We start from the raw sequence: 25,434 nt of genomic DNA, 5'->3' as shown, positions 1-25,434 counted from the left end.
CTGAGGATGTGTACAAGCTGCTTGGATCGGGGAGGCCTACCACTTGTTCTCTTGACCCTTGTCCAACATGGCTTGTTTGATCTAGCAGGGAGGTTGTTGTAAACAGCCTGGTGGATATCATAAATGCTTCTCTGAGGGAGGGCAGGATGCCTCCTTGTCTTAAGGAGGCAATCATTAGACCTCTTCTAAAGAAGCCTGCATTAGATCCCTCAGAATCGAGCAATTATAGGCCTGTTTCCAACCTCCCATGGCTGGGCAAGGTAATTGAGAGGGTGGTGGCCTCTCAGCTCCAGGCGGACTTGGAGGAAACTGATTATCTAGACCCATTTCAAACTGGTTTTCGGGCAGGCTATGGGGTGGAGACTGCCTTGGTCGGCTTGATGGATGATCTCCAATTGGGAATTGACAGAGGAAGTGTGACTCTGTTGGTCCTTTTGGATCTCTTGGCGGCTTTCGATACTATTGACCATAGTATCCTTCAGGAATGTCTGAGGGTGTTGGGGGTGGGAGGCACTGTTTTACAGTGGCTCCGCTCCTACCTTTCGGATAGATTCCAGATGGTGTCGACTGGAGACTGTTGCTCTTCAAAATATGAGCTTAAGTATGGTGTCCCTCAAGGCTCCGTACTTTCTCCACTGCTTTTTAACATCTACATGAAATTGCTGGGAGAGATCATCAGGGGATTTGGAGATGGGTGTTACCAGTATGCTGATGACACCCATATCTACTTCTCCATGTCAACTTCTTCAGGAGCTGGCATATCCTCCCTAAATGCCTGTCTGGAAGCAGTAATGGGCTGGATGAGGGAGAATAAACTGAAGCTGAATCCAGATAAGACGGAGATACTTATTGTGCGGGGTCAGAACTCTAGAGATGATTTTGATCTCCCTGTTCTAGATGGGGTCACACTTCCCCAAAAGGAACAGGTTCGCAGTCTGGGAGTACTTCTGGATCAACGTCTCTCCTTGGTTTCTCAGGTTGACGTGGTGGCCAGGGGTGCTTTCTATCAGCTCCGGCTGATACGCCAGCTGTGCCCGTTTCTTGAGATCAGTGACCTCAAAACTGTGGTATATCTGCTGGTAACTTCCAGACTTGACTTTTGTAATGCGCTCTACGTGGGGCTGCCTTTGTACATAGTCCGGAAACTTCAGTTGGTTCAGAACGCGGCAGCCAGGTTAGTCTCTGGGTCATCTCGGAGAGACCATGTTACTCCTTTACTGATGGAGTTACACTGGCTGCCAATAGGTTTCCGGACAAAATACAAAGTGCTAGTTAAACGGCTTAGGCCCTGGGTACCTAAGAGAACATCTTCTTTGTTATGAGCCCCACCACCCATTGAGATCATTTGAGGAGGTCCATCTCCAGTTACTGCCAACTCGTTTGGTGGCTACACAGAGACGGGCCTTTTCAGTCGCTGCCCCGAGATTGTGCAATGCGCTCCCTGCTGAGATATGATCCTCCCCATCTCTGGAAATTTTCAAAAAACACCTGAAAACCCTTTTTTTCACACAAGCTTTCTCAGCTTCCTAAATTGTGGGGTTTTTAAATTTCTGGTTTATTTTAAAATTCAGAACCCGATTTCGGGGTTTCAATTACTGTAATTGTTTAATTGTTGTTTGAAAAAGTTTTTAAATAGTTGTTATTGTTTTTTAATTTGTTTTAGCTCTTTACTGTTTTAGTGGTGTGTTTTAATTGTGAACTGCCCTGAGCCATTTTGGAAGGGTGGTGTACAGATCAAATAAATAAATAAATAAAAACAAATCTAAGGGTTGCATGGATTGACTACAAGAAAGCCTTCGATTCATTGCCTCACACATGGATACGAAAATGTTTAGAAACAACTGGTGTCAGCAAAAACATTCAGATATTTATTTAAAAAGCAATGAGCATGTGGAGTACACAGTTAACAATCAATGGCGAGACACTTGGACAGGTTAGCATTGGAAGAGGTATTTTCCAAGGGGACTCACTATCCCCTCTGTTGTTTGTAATCGCCATGACCCCACTTTCACAAATACTAAACAGAACAGGCCTCGGATATCAAACATCAAGTAAAATAAACCATCTGCTGTACATGGACAATCTGAAGCTGTATGTAAAGTCCCAGTCATAAATTCAATTGCTAAATCAAAACTGCTAAACACTGTCTGTATATTCAGTAGCAATATAGCAATGGAGTTTGGACTAGACAAGTGTGGTGCATTGATGATGAACAGAGGAAAAATAAGAAAAACAGAAGGAATAGAACTGCCCAATGGAAGCAAGATCAAGAACCTGGAAGAGAAAGAACATTACAAATACTTGGGCATTCTCCAGGCTGATAACATTGCACACAATGAAGTTAAAAGAAACATTGGAAGTGAATACATCAGGAGAGTTAGAAAAATCCTAAAGTCCAAACTCAGTGGCGGGAACACTATACAAGCCATAAACACCTGGGCTATACCTGTTATCAGATACACTGCATGAATAATAGACTGGACCCAAGCAGAGCTAGAAATGCTAGATCATAAGACCAGGAAAATAATGACCATCAATCATGCTCTCCATCCCCGCAGTGATGTAGATATGCTATACCTCCCTCGCAGCTCAGGTGGAAGCGCAATGTTGCAAGTCCATCAAACAGTAGAGGCAAAGAAAAGAGGCATTGCAGAATATATCAAGGACAGTGAAGAAGATGCACTTAAAATGGTCAATAATGCAAAACTATTCAACACCACTGAAACAAAGCAGGCCTACAAGAAAGAACAAGTCAAGAACCGAGCAGAAAAATGGAAAAATAAGCCCCTGCATGGTCAATATTTGCACAATATAAGTGGAAAATCAGACATCATCAAGACCAGGCAATGGCTTAAGAATGGCAACTTGAAGAAAGAAACAGAGCGTTTAAGACTGGCTGCACAAGAACAGGCACTAAGAACAAATGCAGTAAGAGCAAAAGTTGAAAAATCAACAACAAACAGCAAGTGCTGCCTTTGTAAAGAAGCAGATGAAACAGTGGACCACCTAATCAGCTGTTGTAAAAAGATCGCACAGACTGACTACAAACAAAGGCATGACAAGGTAGCAGGGATGATAACACTGGAACATCTGCAAGAAATACAAGCTGCCTGTAGCCAAGAATTGGTGGGACCATAAAATTGAAAAAGTTGTTGAAAATGAAGATGCAAAAATATTATGGGACTTCCGACTACAAACAGACAAACATCTGCCACACAATACACCAGATATAACTGTAGTCGAGAAGAAAGAAAAACACGTTAAAATAATTGACATAGCAATACCAGGGTATAGCAGAATAGAAGAAAAAGAAATAGAAAAAAATCACAAAATAAAAAGATCTACAAATTGAAATTGAAAGGCTGTGGCAGAAAAAGACCAAAGTAATCCCAGTGGTAATTGGCACCCTAGGTGCAATCCCAAAAGACCTTGAAGAGCACCTCAACACCATAGGGGCCACAGAAATCACCATCAGCCAATTACAAAAAGCAACTTTACTGGGAACAGCCTATATTCTGCGATGATATCTATAATAACAGCAACCACATTGATAATAAAATTCAGCCATCCCAGGTCCTTGGGAAGGACTCAATGTCTGGATAAAACAAACCAGTCAATAACACCTGTCTGACTGTGTAAACAACAACAACAATAATAATATGTAGAGGCTTTGTTACTATTAACTTGTCATGTATTATGTTGTTTAATTATGTCATAGAAGAAGAACTGTTCCTCTTATTTTCCTCTATGCTATGGTGGGTAGTGTGAAGAAAAAAAGGTTGGATATTGCAAGATCAAATATTATACCATATAGGTACTACTAAAATGGCTTGCGGTTTGCAATCATTCCTCCAGTGGTGATGGTTCCAGTGGGTAGCAAGTGTGGGGGAAAATACCTTTTAAAAACAATGACTGTCCCCTCCTCTGGCACTCCGCAGCATGTGAGAAGCCCAGGAGGCTGACCCAGCATCCTCTGGGGAGGCTGCCCTGCCCCTGCCGCTCAGTTGGTCTCTATGGATGTGCAGTGGCCATTTGAATGGTCAGCACAGCAGTCCACTCAAATGGACACTGCACATCTGTGGAGAACTGCTGAGCGGTGGGCAGAGGCGCTTTTACCCCTGGACTTCCAGACCAAACTCCAGGGCCTCCATACCCCCTGGGGGTGGGCTACAATGGCCTTTAGTTCCAGGCTCCAACATTACCTAGGGTCACCTCTGGCGGTGGGGGCAGGAAGGCCTTCCCATGGGCTCCTGCCTTGGCCTTCTGGGCCTCCCGCAGGATGTTGAGTGCCAGCAATAGTTCGCTGTTGTTTAAAGGTATTTTCCTCCACGATCACTGCCCCCCTGGAACCAGCATCACTGGCCACTATTGTCCTATTTGTCTATGACTCCAGTCTTTTTCTCTCTCTATGAGGTATCATTCTCCATGCTTTCCAGTGGATGAGTTTTCCCAAAGTTTCCAGGAATGTACTGAATGTTTCTGGGGTTTTCCTTTTTAAATTTTTGTTTGGTTTTTTTTGTAATCTGGGTGAGGTCTGGAACCTGTCTGCAAAAGTTGCATGTTTCTCTCTTGGTTTGGTATGGGAGCTTCATTTCCATCTGTGTGTCTGTGACTGTTTGTATTTTTTAGCATTGCTTGGTACATTTATGTATTGTTTCCCTAAACTGTTTTGGAACTTATGCTTATAGAAATGCCTAAGTCTGTGCAGGAATTTGATCGACAGCAGCAACAGAAGTGAAACCCCTTCAGGAGACCGAAGGAAACTGTGCTTGGAATACAGGAGGGGCTTGGCAGTTAGAAAGAGAAGTGACAAGTACGGATCAGTTGGATGACAGTTTGTCAGACAGTAAAGAGGGGAGAAGGTGAGCCAGAGGCTTGGATAGAGAAATGTTCTGAACAGGGCAGATTTTTCTGGTGAAGAGAGAAGTGGGGCCATGGGCGTAGCGTCCAGTGGACAAGGCGGGGCACAAATGTTCCCCAGGCCGAAGGGTCAGGGGGCCCACAAGGCTGCCACCAGGTGCTGCTGGGGCACACCATGCTCTCCCCCGGGCTTCTTCCTCCCAGCTTCTCATGGCTGCTCCTCCCCCTGGCCTGGCTGCCATGCAGGAGCCGCTGGGAGGAGGGGCTGCCTTGTGGAGGAGGAAGGTGGTTGGGAGTGTAAGGTTGCCCTACCCCTTTGGGTCTGCCACAGGGAACCTCACTACGCCCCTGAGTGGGGCTTAGGGGAGGCAGGGTTTGATCTGTTCTCTGCTGGAAAGCCAAAGCCTGTTCAGGGGAAGACCCAAAAGTCCTCAGGAGGGAGGCTGAGCAGAAACGTTGTAACCAATCAGGGCATTTGACTCCAGAATGGAGAAAGACAGTTAACATCTGTAAGCACTTTGAAATCACTATGCTTATATACCTTGAGAACATGTCACCATCACACTTAAAGAACGTTTGTTAAATAAAATCCTGTTACTTAATTTTATCGAGTGTGTTTTGTTTCCTCTCCCACCAGACCTGAAAAGAGAGTCCCATGCTGTTATGCCAACAAGGCTGGTGGTGGGGAGATAAGTGAGAATTGGTCTCAGACCCTGCCTAAACTGATCTGAGTTGTGGCAAAGGTACCTTTAAGTAGGGTGACCCCTCACAGAAGCCCAAGCAGTTATATAGAAATTATTTATATGTTTTAATACTTTTATCTGCATTTGATTGGTACTGCATTTGATTGCTTTTTTCATTCTGTGCATAGCTAGCCCTTCTGTGAGCTGCAGGCTCTGAATGGGTGGTGGCAGTGTTACCCTCACTGGGTCACTGCTGCTAGAGAGGAGAGCTGGTCTTGTGGTAGCAGGCATGACTTGTACAGTGTGAGCACTGTAAGATATTCCCCTTAGGGGATGGGGCCACTCTGGGAAGAACATTTGCATGAGAAGGTTCCAAGTTTCCTCCCTGGCTTCTCCAAGATAGGGCTGAGAGAGATTCTTGCCTGCAAAGCCGCTGCCAGTCTGTGAAGACAATACTGAGCTAGATAGCCCAATGGTCTGACTCAGTACATGGCAGCTTCCTATGTTCCTATGTAGGCTTCTCCTCATCTCCCTTGCCAGCTTCTAATTTATCCACTCTCCCTCCCTGCAGAGAACCCACCGCTCTGTACCAAGTGAAGATGACATCCTCCTCAAGGGGAAAGGGCAGGGTTTGGGTTGAGGGCAGAGGGAGAATTTGCTTCATGCACTGAGGAGAAGGGGAAAGTGGAGGCAGGAAGAAAGGGTAGGGTTTGAGTGGGGAACAAGAGGTGAACTTGATCCTTGGCATACAACATGCCAGACTGAAGGGGAAAGATAGTAGGAATGGTGGAGGGAATTGCTACTATGAGGATGGAGTGGGCAGTGGTTTGGCCCGTTAGCTGCAAAAGTGCAAAACCATGGATCATGGTTACAAGAGAGATGCAACTAAGATTCCTAGGGCTGTCAATTGACAGGGGTATTCCCCACCCCCCTCCTTTTGTCTCCTGTAGTCTCATGTGGATGACCTGTCCCTGCAATGGCAAAATTTGTGAACCACTGGCTTAGACATCATGTCACACCAAATTACATTGTGGCCCTAATTACATTAGACTGCTCAACTTTGGCAACAAAACCTAGACACCATTATAACTCATAAAAATCAGAAGAAAAACTAAATAGCTCTTCAAAAGAGCCCGGAACAAGTCAAGAGATTCTTTCTAAACCGTTGGAAAGAAAAACCTGTGTAATTTCAGAACTTTCCTAACCAGCTTCTCAAAAAGCTTCTCCACACAATTTATACCATGACTTTTAGCAAGAGCTTTGGAATTGCATTGAGCTCCCAAAGATATTTGGGTATTTCTGTCTCAAAATGCTGCCTTTCAATCCCTTTGCAAGGTCAGTTTGCATTTCAATCACACTGAATACAACACATACTTAACTAAACCATTCAAGCTCAACAGCATTTTGCATATCTTATCTTCTGCTAATCACTCAGTGCCTCAGCTGGAGTGGAGAGAGTCAGAGAAGTCAATTTGAATTGCAATGCTTTTCTGAAGAACAAAGCATTCTGTCCAAAACACAGTCATTTCGATTTAGAAACAAAAATCTCTGGTTTTTAATTCTTGATTTTGTTTTGGTTACAAAACCTTCGAAATTGCCATTTCCGGGCACAAAACGTTTTGTACCCGAATCGAAATGCACAAGCCTACTCTCTGCTCATGAGCTCTGGTTTCTGCCCTTGACATGCTAGATTTGCCTGTCAGTACCTTCAATCTCCTTAATTCCTCCAAACGCCATCTTTTAATTTACCTGTTTTGCACAGTCTCTGCCTGCCTTGTCTCTGTCTCTTGTCCCACTCAGGGGTCCAGTAGTCTTGAAACCAAAAGGATTGCAATCCTAAAGGCATATATTAGAAGCATTGTTATTGTAGTAATTACTTAAATAGAATTGTGGAAATGACTGCGGGGATGCAAAGTGTTGTAAGCAGTGTACCAGGAGAGCTGGTCTTGTGGTAGTGAGCATGACTTGTTCCCTTTGCTAAACAGGGTCTGCCTTGGTTTGCATATGGATGGCAGACTACATGTGAGCACTGTAAGATATTCCCCTTAGGGGATGGCACTGCTGCTCCGTGGTAGAGCATCTTCTTGCATGCAGAAGATCCCAGGTTCACTCCCTAGCATTTCCAGGTAGGGCTGGGAGAGACTCCTACCTGTAACCTTAGAGAGCTGCTACAAGTCTATTTTACAATACTGAGCCAGTTGGTCCATTGGTTTGACCAGATATAAAGCAGCTTTCTGTGTTCCTATGCTCAATCATTCCAAAAGTTTGATGTCTTCCAGAGCAGCATCCCATGAAGTACAAGGGGCTGCAGTCAAAGGAACTACCATGATGGAAGCTCTCTGGAAACACACTGCTCTTTGGCTTGTGTGGGTTCTAGCCAGTGTAGGTAAAAAGCCACATATTTCTGGTACTGTCTATAAGAAGTCATCATCCCCACATTATTTTAAGTTTCCCTACATACTGCTTCCCCAACTCTGTACCACCAAAGATCTTTTAAATTTGGTAAGGTTTAAAATGCAGAAGGGATTTTATGTGGGAATTCAAATAAGTTCAGAGTGCAACATAAGTATTTGTTTAGATTCCACATGTATCTATCTATCTATCTATCATATTTTTATACCACCCCAAACGTACAGGGTCCAGAGAAGGACCCTGTAAGTTTGTTTAAACATAAAACATAAAACAAATAAAACAAAATCAAAACATTAAAACAATTTAAAACTACAATTCTAATTAAAAAGCTTGAGTGAATAAATGCATCTGTAAGGACTTTTTAAAAGCTGTGAGAGATGGGGAGGCTCTTATTTCAGTAGGGATTTGTTAAGATAAGGGCTGACTTGGCCCTCTTAACTTAGCCGAACAGAGGCTCTTCCAGTTTGCTTTCTGAGATCATGGAAGCAATCTGGAGGTAGGGGGTAGAAGATGTCACACAGCTGGTAATTTTTAATGATCTTTATTGCATCGCTGAGCGAGGAGGGTGCAGCCAATCTGGTCCATTGGCTAGATTCAGGTACAAATCAAATCACGCCTGATTCGATTCGAATTGATTCAAGTTTTGGATCCCTCCTGTTAATTCCCCCAGATTGCCTGCTTTCATTTTTTAAATAAAGCTAAGCTCTAGCCCTTATAGAAGTGGAGTTATGGAGCAAAATGTGTGGTCATTATTTTTCAAGTGATTGGATTCTTTGGTGTATAATAACTTTCACTCAATGAATCCTCATGAGGATTCATTACACACATTCATTTCTTCTATTCATTTTGACTGTCTTTTCGACAGGCCAACTCTCAACTGTCATGTGCCAACTGCACCCCACTCCCACCCGTAAGGCAGTGGGGTACTACTTAGTTTAAGTTAAGTGCCTAATGGGTAGAGGCTACCACCCAAATTGCAAAGGAATTGGGCAAAGGGCTGATTTTTGGTAAACTGTTGTAGTGTTTTTGGCGCAGATTTGGGGCATAAAGTGGGATATGAGGTTGAAGAGTGGGGTGGGGTGCTAGTGCCTAATAGGTGGAGGCTACCACCCAGATTGCAGCGGGATTGAGCAAAGGGCTGATTTTTGGTGAATTGTTGTTTACGCGTCCTTAAGGTTTTCTCCCATAAGGTGTAATGGAGGTGTATCGCTTCATGTTGCGGGGAAAGGGGTGGCCTAGAGCAGTGTGGGGTTGGCAGTAGTGCCCAAGGGGGGCAAGGAAGCTACCAGAATTTTTTTCAAAGGATTTGGGCAGAGGGCTGATTTTGGGTGATTTGTTGAAATTTATGCATCTTTAAATTTTTTCTCCATAGGGAATCATGTAGGTTTCAGCAGCCCCATAACTGCAATTGGGGGGCGCTAGGGTGGCCCAGAGTGAGTGGCGGTGTAGTGAACAGAGGGTGCCAGCCACCCCCATGGGTTTCTAACCCATGGGGTACAGGGTTCTGTTGTTTCTGAGGTGTTCTGAGTATGGATTCTCTGATAGCAAATGAGAGTTGATTCATGGTTTGTATTGAAAATCTCATTTGCTACCAGAGAATCTACACTCAGAACTTCAACAATTCACCAAAAATCAGCCCTTTGCCCAATCCCTCTGCAATTTGGGTGGTAGCCTCCACCCATTAGGCATTACCACCCCACCACACTCTTTTGGCCCTGGGACCCATTTTTTATCTGAATCGGTTTGGATTTGTATTCATTCAGATCCAAATTGAAGCTGGGGTGATTTGGATGGGTCAGATTCGGACTCAAAAACAAATCAGGAGTGTTTCAATTTGGATTCAAATCGAAACACCAAAAATCTGAATTGCACAACCCTACATACAAGCGGCTTTCTAAGATCACCTTTCCCTCGCTTACATGCAGCTAAACGAAGCCTAGCAATGTCCATTAACTTCAGTTATCTTCAGTTTGTTCCCAAATAACCAAGATTGCTCAAACAGAAAGCAGAAAGCCACGCATAGTCTCTGAGCCGAGAGGCCAAGACAGAGAAAGGAGGGGGAGAAGAGAGCTCATTACTGACGTAGAGAAATGTGAGCCAAAGGCAAAGGGAATGAGAGGCGGAGGGATTGAGGGGGAGGGAAGATGGCGATGCAGAACGCAGGCCGAGGCAGAATGCTAACAGCTAACGGGCTGAGTTCTGAAAAGGACTGGATTGAAGGCTTCTAGTAGATAAGCAATTTATTGGTCAGTCGTTTGTAGTCTCAGGAGGCCTTGGAGTAATGCTGGGAGGGCTGGAAGCTGTCCAGGCAGCTTAGGTGAAAAGCCCAGGAATGTCTAGGAAGCACAGGCTGCCTTCACATCTCAACCTAAGGGGCAGAGGATATTCTTCCCCAATCAGGGCAGACATCCATCTCCCTGGGGTCTGAGTTGCTTCCCTTCCCATGCTAGCTCTACATTGCTCTGTTCTTTCTGCCCATGTTTCTCTCTCCTGTTCAATTATCCCTTGTGGGGCAGGGGTAGATCTCTTTTATAACCTCTCCTCAGCTTCCTTGTCATATCTCAAATCAAAAACAGCCACATCATTTCTCTCTAAGTCTCCATCCTTAATGTAAACAAATTTTGGTCTCCCATCACTGGCATAGTGGGTCCCAGGCCTGACTTGTTTACAGTCCAGATAGAAAAACATTCCTATTTACACATGGCTTGACCGGTCTGGGGTCAGTTCTCAAAGCCTAATTGGTGCCTTTCAGTTCCAAGAAAAATTGTTATTCAGAGATAAAATGTCACTCAAAGAAATAACATGCAAGAGTGTCAGCATTATGTTAATCTAACATGCTCCTCATAAACACATAGGCATTCTTTATCTATGTGGTTTCTATAGCCTTCTAAAATATGATTCTCATCATTTTAATATAATTATTCCCAGCACTCAGTATAATGATTCTCAGCATTTAGCACATAGCTCAAAAACACATTTTTGACCTTGGGTAGATAGAAACAATTTCATTTGGTTACTGTAGTTCAGCAAAATCAAAAGCTCACATCCTAGTTGTCTCTTGCAAAAACACACTCACAGGCCTCAACTTGGCTCTCTGGGTTCTTAGAGAGCAAACCCCAATTCTAAAAAGGGGAGTTGCCAGCTTGTTCGTATCAGAGTACTTTCCAAAGTCTCAAGCAGCAACAGAGAAGGCCTGTCCCTGAGACGAACTGGTGGCAACTGCAGAGGGACCTCTCTGGATGATCTCAATAGGTGATTTGGCTCATAGAGAAGACTCTCTCTTAAATATCTACCAGATGCATGGAGTTCACATTTCAGGCTGGGATTTGTGAAAGAGATTTCTGGTGGATTGTGCCCAATATTGTAAATGTGAGAATAGTTTCAGATTAAACATTGCTATTCTTTTTGCATTCATGAAGTGACTTTTATGTATTAATGAATTAACTTACACAAGGCTACTTCACTACAGTGTTAAAATAAAAAAGTAGTTCTTTAATGTTAACATGAAGTTTGAAAGTTAAAGCCTAGTATTAGCATTCTTTGATTAATAAACCAGCAGAATCATTGCTCTGACAAGTCTCTGTTGACTGGATTATTACTTCCTTGGGAAAAGCTTTATTAAATTCAATTTTAATAATCAAATGCATTTTCATATTTAAGAACTTTATGTAAGAAATCAATAAAAATATAGCCTTTCTAAAAATGATTCAAAGAGGACTCCCCCCGCCCCGAGTTAAACTATAAATAAACAGAAAATGCCAGGCGTGGGGATGTAGAGGAAAGCAATATCGCAGGGTACATTGAATAATAAAGTGAAACTGTGAAAAGAAAAGAAAATGTAAAGTAGAGGCTATGTAGCTAATAATATAGCTACAAATTGAAAGAGTTTAAAACAACATAATTGGATAATGGTGATCTGGAAGGCATTAGCTGTCTCTAATTAATGAATTATCTAATCAAATAAAAGTCTGGGGTGCTCCTGGGCCCAGCGCTGCCCATTACAGTTGTTGCTAGGTGTGCTTTCTTCCATTTGTAGCTAATAAGGAAATCTCCTGGATTGCTCAGAGCTTGCCATGCTGATGCATTAACTTCTGTTAACTCTCATGTTTGATTACTGCAATGTGTTCTACATGGAGCTGCCCCTGAAGATGACTCAGAAGTTTCAACTGGTACAGAATGCTCTTCTGGATAGTCTTGGAAGGCATGGTTGCAGGGGACTAACAGCAGGAGAGAGGGCATGCCCTCAACTCCTGCTGTAGGCTTCCAATGGCCTCTGGTGGGCCACTGTGCAAAACAGGATGCTGGACCCTGGGCCTGATCCAGCAGGGCTGTTCTTATGTTCTTATGGTTATATCTAAATTATTCTGTACTAGCTAAACTGGGCAATATCAGGACTAATCCTCCACCAATGCAAGAGGTGTGTGGGCAATCTCCTCTTCCCTCTGCAGCCACATGTGCCTCTCAGCACTCTCTTTCTGAGGATCCCTCATTTCTAAGAGACATAGTTTTGGGAGGCATAGGTGTCTGCAGAAAAAAGAGGCCATCTCCAAAAATCACTTCTTACCCCACATTGTGCAACAGAAAAACCTGAGGCTGGTTCACACAACCATCAAAAGGTAGGAGGCAGTATTCTCAGAGATGTATGGCTATGGGAATCCCCTCAGATTTCTGAGTCCAGGGTAATCTTGATTCTCTATCCTGCTCCTAACCCAGTTAGGACAAAAACAGTAGCCATCCTATCTTGGTGTTTTGATTGCGTGGGTGCATTTGCCATTTCTAGGAGTACCTGAGAAGTTTGTAATAGAGAGTTGTGGCTTGTTAATAGATCTGTTCTGGAGTGCTTGGCTAGGACACTCCAGCTATACCTTTGGGTTAATGTGTGGAATCAGCTTGACTGTGGGAGGAGCAGCCTATTACAGTATAAGTCTTGAGCAAAGCTTTGGTCTGGAAATGAAGAAATGTATATGCAGTTTAAAGATTTATTTGGAGGAAGAAGGGGTACAGAAAATGAGAAGTAGGTTAGGCAAAGCAATAAAATCTTAACTGTCTTAACAAGAATCTCACAAAGAGGAATTTTAGCTTAAGGTCCAAATGGTAAATTAATCAGTTTAAGCCTTGCTGTAGAAAGGGCTTTCTGTAGTAAGATGCAGAAATGGAAAGGAAAGAGAAATGGGCGAGAAGATTTAGAGGGGCAGCAGGTTAGTTTTATCAATCCTGATCTGGTGGTGCGTCCAGTGCCCTTATAGATGGGCACTCGAGCAGATTTCCTTGCAAGAAGAAGGCAGCAGAAAAGCAGGAAGAAGAAAGGGCAAGTGGTGTAGAGCTACCACTCGCAAGCTTGAGAACCATCATGGTAATGGTCCGTATAGATTCCGATTCCAGTTCTGATTCCAAGGCCATGTGGCTGGGCCAGGAATATGTGTACTCCAAAATATGGCTGGAGGCAATGCATAAATCATGATCCCTTCCCGGAGGGGCTGAAACTCAGGTGAAACAATTAAGTTCATGGTTGCAAGAGTTGGTCAGCTTGGATGTAGACCCACTAAACAAAAAGCTGGAAATGACTTGGGTGAAGTGTATGTGGAGGTTTGAATGAGTGACCTTAAGAGCTTATCTGAGAACTGGGATATAAGTTTTTCTTAAATCTTAATGACTTCGCTCCTTTATCCTCACCAGCTCATTAGGTTGTTGACAGTGGGGTGTGGATTTACTGCACTTATCTGAGTTACTGTGGAGGAGAATTATCCCTTGCAGGAGGGAGATAACTTTAGGATATAACATTAGGATAGCTATTCCTTGCTTTCCTTTTGAAGCAGCAATACAATGTTTATTTTTGATCAAGCTGTTAACTATTCTCTCTGAGAGTATGTTTTTAACCTGAGGTCTACTTTGCCAGCTTTCCCTTTTCTTTGAAAGTCAGATAAAGAGAGGTTTGGGGGATGATTCCCTTCAGTCTTTTGCAATGTTCTTTCTAATTTTGTTCATTTGTGAGTAGAATGAGTTTTTTTCTGGTATCAGTATCAAGGCAGTGTGTGTGAACATGCATTCAGAATAGGACCTTCCTGATTAAACCTGAGCGGGATCTATAATTAACTGACCAGACATTTAAAACCATGTGAGCATGAGCACGCACGCACACACACCTTGGAGGGAACACTGGTTCCTTGTTATGGTGATCTAGGACTGCTTAGGAACATAGGAAGCTGTCATATAATGAGTCAGACCATTGGTCTATCGAGCTCAGTATTGTCTTCACAGACTGGCAGCGGCTTCTCCAATCTCTCTCTACCCTATCTTGGAGAGGGAACTTGGAAACTTCTGCTCTTCCCAGAGCGGCTCCATCCCCTGAGAGGAATATCGTACAGTGCTTGCACGTCTAGTCTCCCATTCATATGCTACCAGGGCAGACCCTGCTTTGCTAAGCGGACAAGTCATGCTTGCTACCACAAGACCAGCTTTCCTCTTCAGGCACCATTCTTTGCTTGTGCTAAGCGACCGAATTGCACAGTTTGCCAAATGTGGGCATGTGCAGAGTTCAGGATCCCGTCGGCTCAGGTATCCCAAAATGGAAGCTGTCATCCCACAGTTCCAAATCATATGGAGGGTTGTTATTTGCAGCCCCAAGATAAGTTGTTTTGGCAACAGGCTGCAGGGGCTGCCATCTGTGAATGTGCCACTCTGCAGAGCACAGTCTATGATCATTTGCTTGCAATGCCTTCAGTAGGGCTTGACCCGCTTCTGGCCTGTTTGTGGTTAATCACAGGATGGCTGAAGATGTGATGAGGTTTTCCATTCTCCAGGCAGTGCGATGTGTGCTGGAAAGTTTCTCTTGATGCTCAGAGAACCTGTTATGCTTCCAGTTTGTGGCTACTGTGATAATCCAGTTGCAAGGGAGCAACAGCAGGAGGGAGGGCATGCCATCACCACTTGCCTGTGAGCTCCCCAGAGGCATCTGGGAAGGCAGTGTGTGGAACAGGATGCTGGACTAGATGGGCCTTGGGCCTGATCCAGAAGGGCTGTTCTTATGTTCTAGTCTGGGTGCTGACTTTGCATATCCAAATGGAGGTTCTACTCATCTGTGTAAAAGTGTAGGAGCTCTTCCCCCTGCAAACCGCTCCCAGATGATAGTGTGAAAGTGTTACCTGTGGAATACCTTTATAATTGTTCTAGCCAGATTTGGCATGATTTACGCCATCTTAGATGCTACAAACAGGGCCTGAGTCTTATGCCTGACCTGGTTCTCTGCATAAACGCTATTGTCATCACTCTCTCATGAGAACAGACTCTTTCATGAGTTCTTCACACCCCTTTGTTATTCTTGTATCCTCTGCTTTGTAACAATCATGAAACAAATGTGCCATCCTGTTCTCCCCTTTTGGTGGGAACCAGGGTCGTCTCTCCTTGATTTAAGTGGCAATATACTGTCTCTGGAATGTAAGGGTCGTAACAATGTCATCTGCTGTTTTCTTCTGAAAATGGATCATTGTGATGTATCACCAGGCTGCTTCCTTGGCTTTGATTCATCAAAGGTGTGAAATTTGTAACTAATTTCTATATATACTTTGTTCAGCCACCCTTTTTTTGTGGGCGGGGTGGGGGGCTCTACTTTGACTGGAACTTGATTCCATGAACTGCGCTTTCTTTCACTCTGTGGAGATAAAGCTTTGTAAATCCTGATTTCCTCTTGGTGTGATCAATTGGGCGTCTCGCACCAGGTAAAATAACCCGTTGCAGTTATCAGAAGGCCTTCTGGTGTGTCACTAGAGGGTTAGTCTGGATGCTAGCTGGCCACTGGTTGCCAAAATGCTCCCAGGTCAATCCAAGGTGCTAGTTTTTAACCTTTAAGGCTTTGCATGGCCTGGGACCATTGTACTTTAGGGACTCTCTCTCCCCATATGAGTCCACTTGACAGCTGTTGTACATTTAGCAGCCTTTATTGTCTGTACTGACTCTCTATCTGGTGAGAACAGTGACAGCTCAGAATAGGGCTTTCACAGCAGCTATTCCGAAGCTTAAGAACCACCTCACAGTAGACATTAGGATAGCTATTCCTTGCTTTCTGTTTGAAACAGCTATACAATGTTTATTTTTGATCAAGCTTTTGGCTGAAAGCCCGTTCTGTTGCCACCTTAGTTTTTCGACTTTGATATTGTGAAGGATTTCCTTTTGCTTCAACTGAATCTTTCATTGCTTTGTAAACTGCTATGAACAGCAGGAAAAAGGTATGATTTTTTAAAATATATTTAATAAAATTGACACAAAAGGCAGAACTTAATTTTAAGATAAACATCACGTTGCCACTAAAAACAGCAGAGATCTCCACAGGATCTATGACATCCTGCCCCATGTCCTGATGAAATTGTGCTGTGGGTTATGAAGTACTCTGCAAGAGCAGTAACACATCACTGACTTTCATGACATGCTTCCGCTCTGACAGAGCACCTCTAGAGTGTGGGCAGCACTGGGAAGTATTAGCAGCAGCATGAGTCAGGGGCGTAACTACTATTAGGCAAGGGGAGGCGGCTGCCTGGGGGCCCCTACGCCTTGAGGGCCCCCCCAGAGGTAAGTCACATGACTATATATTGTGAAGTGTGTGTGTTTGTATCAGCGAGGGGCCCATTTTAAAAATTTTTCTCTGGGCCCACTCCAGCCTTGTTACGCCCCTGGCATGAGTACAAACAGACTGGGTGAGTTGCATGAGGGTTCTTGCTATGTTCCCACAGACCCTACTAATGTACATGCTTCATTAGTGAGGATGTCAGCCACTATAACAAACAAACCACAGACAAAATTAAATGCAATAACAGAAAACTGATTGAACTGGAAAACTTATTAAAACCAGATATAGATGCATCTTGGGTTTTCAAGCTCATTTAAAACCTCATCAGGGAGTGAGATTGGTGATTCTCCTCTGGAAGGGCATTCCAAAGACAGGCTACTACTGAAAAGGTCCTGTCGCTGATTCCCACCAACCAAACCTGTGTCAGTGGTGGGGCCTGAAACAGGACCTGCAAGGAAGGACCTGATCAGCTTTATGTGGGCAAATGCAGTGACAGATACACTGGCCCTAAATCCTGCAGGTAATTGTAAATTTATAAGTTCCAATTCAGCATGTGCCGAGTCCTTTCACAGGGATATTTGGATCCCAATTTGGAACCTGGAAGGACTTGGGACAGGTGTTGTGAAAAGGACTGGCTTTATGAAAAGGAAGTGATGTATTTGCTGCATTGAAGAACCTGCCTTAGTGAAATGTTTAATGACACCATCAGAAGGGATAGTTCCTCCCCCCCGCTTTTTTTTTTTTTTTTTTTTTGCAGGAGACTTGTTCTTTAGGATGGGCCAATGTGTAGCCTCAACCACTGATTTTAGCTTTGAAATACTTACACTTGAACAGATTTAGCACTATCTCTGAAAATATGACCCTTGCAGTAATGTGTTTATGGGCATTTGAATATGTGTGTGTGTGTGGGGGGGGGGACATGTTCTTTGGCTAATCCAGGGAGCTACAGAGGGAAGGAGTGTTTGGTAAAAATTGCCCCTCCCTTCTTGAGTGAGGGGAATCTCTTCTGTTCATGGAAATACTAGGAGGGATTCAACCCATATTTATTTTTTTCAGTCTCCGCCATTTTAATCTATTATACATTTTGAAGAATTTGTTTGTGTGAAATTAAGTCATTCTTTCTGATGACCCACAGATACCAAATTTTGGATGAACAATACTGCCTCTTAAATTAGCTGGATGAAGTAATTTTTGCACCGGAGCATGCACGGCAAAAATTTAAATAATTTTTTTGAGGAATTCTGTATATCATACATCCTAATTACCTACACATGCTAAATTTTGCATAAACGCTCCTGTCTCTTAAAGTACCTGAATGCACCACTGTTTACACTGGAATATGCTTGGGGACATGTTTAAATAATTTGGAGGGGGGAGTTAGCTGAAATTCTGAATTAATCATTATATTTTTGCTGTTATTGTTTTTAACAGAATTTTAACACTCAATAATCAGATCAGTAGTTCCAAAACAAAATAATGCTCAAGATAACCAGAAGATTTTCCCCAGATTCAAACTGACTATGATTAAAACTTATTATATATGGTCATTATGCAATAAATGAATAATATTTGAAATTAAAATCTTCCAAATTCCAAACTGTTCTTTTACTTCCCTTTTGCAAGCACATTGATTAAAAATGCTATGACATATTGAACTGCTTGAACTTTCCTAGAAATGTAATTTATGTAAAATGACTTTGCCTGGTCAACGACCAGCCTCACCTACTAGTTTATTATATAGCAGTGAGTGTATACCTTTTTTAAAAATATGGCTCAGAATTGCTGTTGACTGTGCTACACCATTTCTTTCTAAATGTTTAGAAACATTAAAGCATCATGACCCCGTAGCCAGCGTAAGTAATCCTAATTTCAGCCATTTACACTTGTCACTTTTTCTTAAACTCCATTAGTGTTCATTGAAATTCTACATGAAATAGATTGGGAACCACTTTAAAAATACCAAACTGGAGACAGGAAATGTTTCTTTTATTTCAAACTGAAATACTTAAGATAATTTTATTCTTATTTTTCAGACATGTGACCTGCCCCAGCATAGTACTGTTCACATTGTTCAAAATCGATTGAAAAATGATCAGAAATGGGAAAAGTCTGAAATGGAAAATGTTTGTGGTATTCCAATAAGTGAGGAAAGGAAAGGTGAAAGCCTGACTCGTATGGATCTCAATACCAACCTTCTGCCTTCTAACTCAGCTGGACTTGCTGTAATTTTGGACACCGTGAATAGCAGCAGTTCCTCGCTATCTGACAATTCAGGTAACTTGCTGAACCCATGTACATCAAAATGCAAAGTCTTTCTTTTCAGGAGGCTGTGCAGTTGCAAAATTGCAATTCTTTCTGACTTCTTCTTCTTCTTCTGGTAGACCATATGCAAAAGAAAATTGAGAAATATAGCACTCTTTTCAAATTTCCTTTAGCCAAGATCTTTTTACTGATGCAGAATACATTCCACTTAACTAGAGCATGCTGTAATAAGCCCAAGTCTCCTTGGCATGGTTACTGCCATTTTAGAATACCCAGACACCATTTGGGAGCAAGCAAAGTTTGCAGAGCAGCCAGTTGTACGTGTGTGTGTGTGTGTGTGTGTGTTTAATTTCCTTTGTTTAATCCCGACTGTCACACACAGGGAACAAGTTTGTGTATTCTGTCTAATCTTCCTGCCTGCCTGCCTGCCTGGGAATCTCAATTTAAATGTTAATGAGTTTGTTGCCTAGCAGAGATGTGGTTACCCAGCTCTGGTGCATGATGTCATTCAGCACTTGCCCAGCTCTACATGGCCCAGGGATGGTGGAGGTATCATCTTCTTATCAAATGGAATATGTTAAGGTTGAAGTAGGCAGGACCATAGTTCTCTCCTCTTAATTTGTGTAGAATTCTACTGATGGCTGTGTAGGAGATAGATAGGCAGCTCTGGAGAGCCCAGGGACTATGTGGCCAGTGCCATCTTGAGCTCTTTGAAATGATCTAAACAAAAGATTTTGGGGGATTTAAATCTTGAGCCTTGCTCAATCAAGCAAAGAACTGAAGAAGAGCATCTGCTTAAGTAATCCTTTATAATGTTATGTACCACATATGTTTGTGCTTCACTATAATAAACTGCCATTATTTCATAAAAGTGTTGTGTAAGGGGATATCAGTTTCGCACCCAGATGTTGTGAAAGAGCATGCCTGGACTGCCTGGTTACATACTCACTTGAAAAGGACTTCAGCCCAGATTGCCAAAGGGAATCAAGACCTTGAAAGAGTGATTCTAGGCCTCAAAGCAGTTCTTCCCCATTGTGGGTGAGCAACACATGAAATTGCCTTCTTTGTAATAGCACCCAATTTGTTGAACTTCCTACCCAATGAGATATCTTTTGCCCTGTCTTTTTTGGTTTTCTTCTTCCAAATTAAGACTTTCCCCCTTTAGACAAGCATTTGGTTTGCTTTCTGCTTGTGTGTTTTTGCCAATAGCTATATATTTCTCTATGTTTTGTTTTTGATTGTTTTAGTGTGATGTTCTACATCTGTTTGTTTAAATTATTTTTATGCTTATTATAAACCATTTTGAGCATACTCTATAAAAAGGTAAGGTAGAAATTTAGTAAATAATAGGCTTATGCATTTTGATTCGGGTACGAAACGGTAGGGAGGTTTTGTAACCAAAACAAAATCAAGAATTTGAAAACAGAGATTTTTGTTTCCAAATCGAAATGACTGTGTTTTGGACAGAATGCTTTGTTCTTCGGAAAAGCATTACAATTCAAATTGACTTCTCTGACTCTCTCCACTCCAGCTGAGGCACTGAGTGATTAGCAGAAGATAAGATATGCAAAAACTGTTGAGCATGAATAGTTTAGTTAAGTGTTGTATTCAGTGTGATTGAAATGCAAACTGACCTTGCAAAGGGATTGAAAGGCAGCATTTTGAGACAGAAATACCCAAATATCTTTGGGAGCTCAATGCAATTCCAAAGCTCTTGCTAAAAGTCATGGTATAAATTGTGTGGAGAAGCTTTTTGAGAAGCTGGTTAGGAAAGTTCTGAAATTACACAGGTTTTTCTTTCCAAAGGTTTAGAAAGAATCTCTTGACTTGTTCGGAGGTCTTTTGAAGAGCTATTTAGTTTTTCTTCTGATTTTTATGAGTTATAATGGTGTCTAAGTTTTTTTGCCCAAGTTGAGCAGTCTAATGTAATTAGGGCCACAATGTAATTTGGTGTGACATGATGTCTAAGCCATTGGTTCACAACTTTTGCCATTGCAGGGACAGGTCATCGACATGAGACTACAGGAGACAAAAGGAGGGGTGGGGTGGGGAATACCCCTGTCAATCTATTGACATCCCCAGGAATCTTAGTTGCTTCTCTCTTTCTTGTAACCATGATCCATGGTTTTGCACTTTCTTAAATGCAGTGATGATAAATCTCAACAATTCTGAACAGTAGGCTGATTTGTTTGGGCTACAGCTCACTCCCATTCAGTTAAATGAACATTTGAAGCTGTTCCATAGTACCAAGGCAGTTTTATTTTATTTTATTACATTTTATATCCCGCTCTTCCTCCAAGGAGCCCAGAGCAGTGTACTACATACTTAGGTTTCTCCTCACAAAAACCCTGTGAAGTAGGTTAGGCTGAGAGAAGTGAATGACCCAGAGTCACCCAGCTAGTATCATGGCTGAACGGGCATTTGAACTTGGGTCTCCCCGGTCCTAGTCCAGCACTCTAACCACTACACTATGCTGGCTCATTGGTCTATCTTGCTATCTCAAATGACCTGTGGTCACTGTTCCATGGGGAGGGAGTGTTTTTATTGAAAGATTGCTTGAATCCACAAATGGGTTGTGCTGCTGTGCTAGTGCCACAGGGACAGGCTCCCACCTGCTGCAAAATTCTCAAATAACTGTTCCAAAAAATTAAGTGTCATTGTTGTTCATCATTCTCTTCACTCTTTCAACTTGTTTATGTGGGGCTTCAGGGGCAAAACAGTGAGTTGCATGGCAGTGCCCCAACGGTGGTGCACACAAATTCCAAATAGGGCAAAGGGCTGGTTTCTTAGGAATTTTTGAGGTTTACGCGTCTTTAAGATTTTCCCCCATAGGGAATAATGGAGGTTTCAGCAGCCCCATAACTCCACCTGGGGGGCACTGGGATGGCCCGAAGTGAGTGGTGGTGTAGTGCACAGAGGGTGCCAACCACCCCCCTGGATTGCTAACCCATTGGGGTACTGGGCTTTGTTATTTCTGAGGTGTTGAGTTTAGATTCTCTGGTAGCAAATGAGATTTTTAATGAAAAACCATGAATCCACTCTCATATGCTACCAGAGAATCTACTCTCAGAACACCTCTAGAACAACAAAACCCTGTACTTCATGGGTTGGCAACCCATGTGGTTGGTTGGCACCCTATGTGCACTACACTGCCACTTGCTCTGGGCCACCCCAGTGCCCCTCAAGTGGAGTTATGGGACTGCAGAAACCTCCATTATACCCTTCAAGGAAAATCTGAAAGATGGGTAACTTCATTAATTTAACAGAAAAAATACAAAACGCACAACCCTACTAAATAAGCAAGCATTTATAGATTTAATTCTCCAACAGCCCCCGCCTCATGGTGTTTTTATTTGTTCCTTTTAAAAGAGATATTCAACCATGAGGTTGGAAATCTCTGTAATATACTCTAGTTAATATTTGTATAAATGCTCTCACACATAAGTACTCCTTTGCTTGGAAATGGTGACACCATTTGTAGCATTATCACTCATACAGATATATATGAAAATATCCCAGTGGGTTTGAAGTGTCAGTTGTATGAGGACAGCTCTGAAGGATCTGGTGATCGGATTACGTTGCAGCAGGATTGTCTCATGACTAATTCACATGAGCAGTATGGTACTAAGATATGTCTCGAATTTTTTCAACCATGGGAATCAGGCTAAATAGTTTTGCAATACCTTCATCACATACCCATTCCTGACTTATTAACCCACTGCAAAGCTTTGCAAAAGGGATTGACTAGTTGTGAGATAAAATACAGTCACCTCTTGCCAACCGTGAGGGTTCTTTTCTCACAAAAACCCTGCGGTTGGCAAAATTGTGGCTGGCAAGACAATGGGAATCAAGGGGTATGGGGAACCTTGGTCGTGAATGCACCTCAAAAACATTGAAAATCACTTTTTAAAAACCCTGGAAGAACCTCTCGCCATTTATCCTGGCGGAAGATTTCCATCTCAGATTATTCTTCTCAGCAAGGGGCAGGAACTATTCATGTGACGCTGAGCAAACAACTGCAAACAGTCGTAGCAGCATCTATTCTTTCATTGGTGCTCTCCTCTGACACATGGCCCATGCTGCGAAAAGGGGGCAGCGGCAAGGCAGACATGGGGGGCATGTAATGCAGGGGGACAAACCCCCTTTGCATTGTATTTATTTGCTCTGCAGCAGAAATTGGGGTTATCTGCTGGTGTTTGTCACCAGCATGGGGAGTGGGGGCGGGTAAGGTAGAGAAAATAGATTTCCCCCCTGCTTCGCAAACAACAGGACAGCTCTCAAACTCCACCAAGAGGACACACCGGTGGCTAAGTTGATGCTGCACAGCTTCTCTCCTCCTCTCTTTCTCTCCTCTGTCTCTTCGTGCTTCTCACCACCCCAATTGTGGGATAACTTCTGCATACTCAAGTCACGTTATGCAAGACCAGCTACAAAATTCCATTCTTGCATACTCAAAACTGCGTTTGATGCATTTATACCAGAAGACTCAAGATGGATTCATTCAGAGTCTTGAGCCCCTAAATATTCAGATTATTTAGTGATGTATCCTTTCTAGACTGCTTGAGGAAGAATCTCAGACTGTAGGTGATGGGTTGCATCCAACCCTAGCACAGTGATTTTCCAGTGGCTTTTGCTGGTGTCTGCTTGTGTGCCTTTGTAGATTATTGTACATTTTGGACAGGAAACAATCTTATTTCTTTGTCTATGTAAACTGCTTTGAGAGCCTTTTTGTTGAAAAGTAGTATATAAATTTTAATAAAAATAGTGCTGTACAGAAGATTCAACTCTTACTCTTCTCCAGATCTAACCACATACTTAATATTCATTCATTCATTCATTCATTTATTACATTAATATACCACCCCATCCAAACAGCTTCGGGTGGTGCACAGCAGCAAAAATAAAACCCGCAAATCAGTCATTTAAAAAAATTGTTACAAAACAATTTAGTTTAAAACAATTAACAATTAAAACATTTTAAACAGTTTAAAAATCCTAGAAGGCCACGCCAAACAGATAGATTGTAAGGGCTCTCTTGAAGGCCAACAATGAGCTCAAGCTACAGATCGCTGCCAGGGATACATTCCACAGCCCAGGAGCAGCTACAGAGAAGGAACACATCTGAGTCACCACCAGATGTACTGGAGGATCTTCTCAGGTGACCTTAATGTGCGGTGGGGATCGTGCAGAAGAAGGTGCTCTCTAAGGGAATGCAGACCTAAGCCATTCCAGGCTTTAAAAGTAATAACCAGCACTGTGTGTTTTGCCCAGAAACATATTGGCAGCCAGTGTAGCTGTTTCAAAACAGGCATAATATGGTCTCTCTGGGTTACCCCAGAGACCAGTTTGGCTGCCGCATTTTGAGCTAACTAAAGTTTCCGAACTATGTACAAAGGCAGCCTCATGTAGAGCACATTGCAATAGTCAAGCCTGGAGGTTACCACCTGATGCACCACTGTTCTGAGGTCATCCTCTTCAAGGAATGGTTACAGCTGTCAATTCCGCCAAAGCTGATAGAAAGCACTCCTGGCCATAGTCTCCACCTGAGATACTAGTGTGAGGCCTGGGTCCAAGAGTACTTTTAAACTGCGTACCTGTTCCTTCTGGGGGAATGTAACCCATCCAGCACAGGAAGATCTAACTCATCCCTCAAATTCTAAACTCCTACAATGAGCACCTCCATCTTGCTTGGATTAGATTTCAATTTGTTATCCCTCATCCAGCCCATTACTGCCTGTAGGCAGGCATTTAAGGAATGAATGCCATTTCCTCATGATGAAAATGACAAGGAGAAATAGATTTGGGTGTCATCAGCATACTGATAACACCCTGCACCAAATCTCCTGATGACTTCACCCAGTGGTTTCATGTAGATATTAAAAAGCATTGGTGACAGAATGGATCCCTGAGGGACTCCTTATAACATCTCCTGTTTTAAGGAGCCAAGCTCCACCATCTGGAATCTACCTGAGAAGTAGGAGTGATCTTGTGGTAGCAAGTATGACTTGTCCCCTTAGCTAAGCAGGGTCTGCCCTGGTTGCATATGAATGGGAGGCTAGAAATGTGAGCACTGCCAGATATTCCCCTCAGGGGATGGAGCCACTCTGGGAAGAGCAGAAGGTTTCAAATTCCCTGCCTGGCTTCTCCAAGATAGGGCTGAGAGAGATTCCTACCTGCAACCTTGGAGAAGCTGCTGCCAGTCTGCGAAGACAATACTGAGCTATATAGACCAAAGGTCTGACTCGGTATATGGCAGCTTCCTATGTCCCTATGTTCCTAGCCACTGCAAAGCAGTGCCCCCTACCCCAAACTCCCCCAGGTGATCCAAAAGGATATCATGATTGATGGTATTGAATGCTGCCAAGAGATCCAAAAGAAGCAGAGTCACACTCCCTCTGTCAATTTCTCGGTAAAGGTCATCCATCAGGCTGATCAAGGCTGTCTCGACCCCATAGCCAGCTTGGGGTCAGTTTGAAATGGGTTTAGATAATCAATTTCCTCCAAAACTGCCTGGAGCTGGTCGGCTACTAGGCCTGTGCAGTCGGATATATCTGATGAGGATATTGAAAGAATATCTGGGATATCGGATATATTGGAAATAATTCCAATCCAATATTTAGAAGCCTATATCAGATCAGAATGATCAGACTTTCTATC

General features: G+C 42.9%; 1 protein-coding gene across 16 annotated transcripts in view; it reads left to right on the top strand.

The window, feature by feature from the left end:
- Positions 1 to 25,434, top strand: part of PRKN (parkin RBR E3 ubiquitin protein ligase) — a 1,235,051-nt gene that overhangs the window by 347,152 nt on the left and 862,465 nt on the right. For 11 of the 16 annotated variants that reach the window (XM_053295156.1, XM_053295166.1, XM_053295224.1 and 8 more), the window contains one exon: positions 18,549 to 18,789. In XM_053295156.1, the coding sequence (XP_053151131.1) occupies positions 18,549 to 18,789 (241 nt within the window). Of the gene's footprint in view, positions 1 to 4,842; positions 4,863 to 10,073; positions 10,202 to 11,180; positions 11,208 to 15,405; positions 15,485 to 15,626; positions 15,671 to 18,548; positions 18,790 to 25,434 lie in introns of those variants that run through there. The other 5 variants (XM_053295268.1, XM_053295204.1, XM_053295231.1 and 2 more) reach the window with 5 other exon arrangements.

The sequence above is a fragment of the Hemicordylus capensis genome, chromosome 1, assembly GCF_027244095.1.
Source record: "Hemicordylus capensis ecotype Gifberg chromosome 1, rHemCap1.1.pri, whole genome shotgun sequence".
NCBI classification, from domain to species: Eukaryota; Metazoa; Chordata; class Lepidosauria; order Squamata; family Cordylidae; genus Hemicordylus; species Hemicordylus capensis.
The sequence above is the reverse complement of the archived record's forward strand: the minus strand, read 5'-3'. Positions and strand labels throughout refer to the sequence as shown.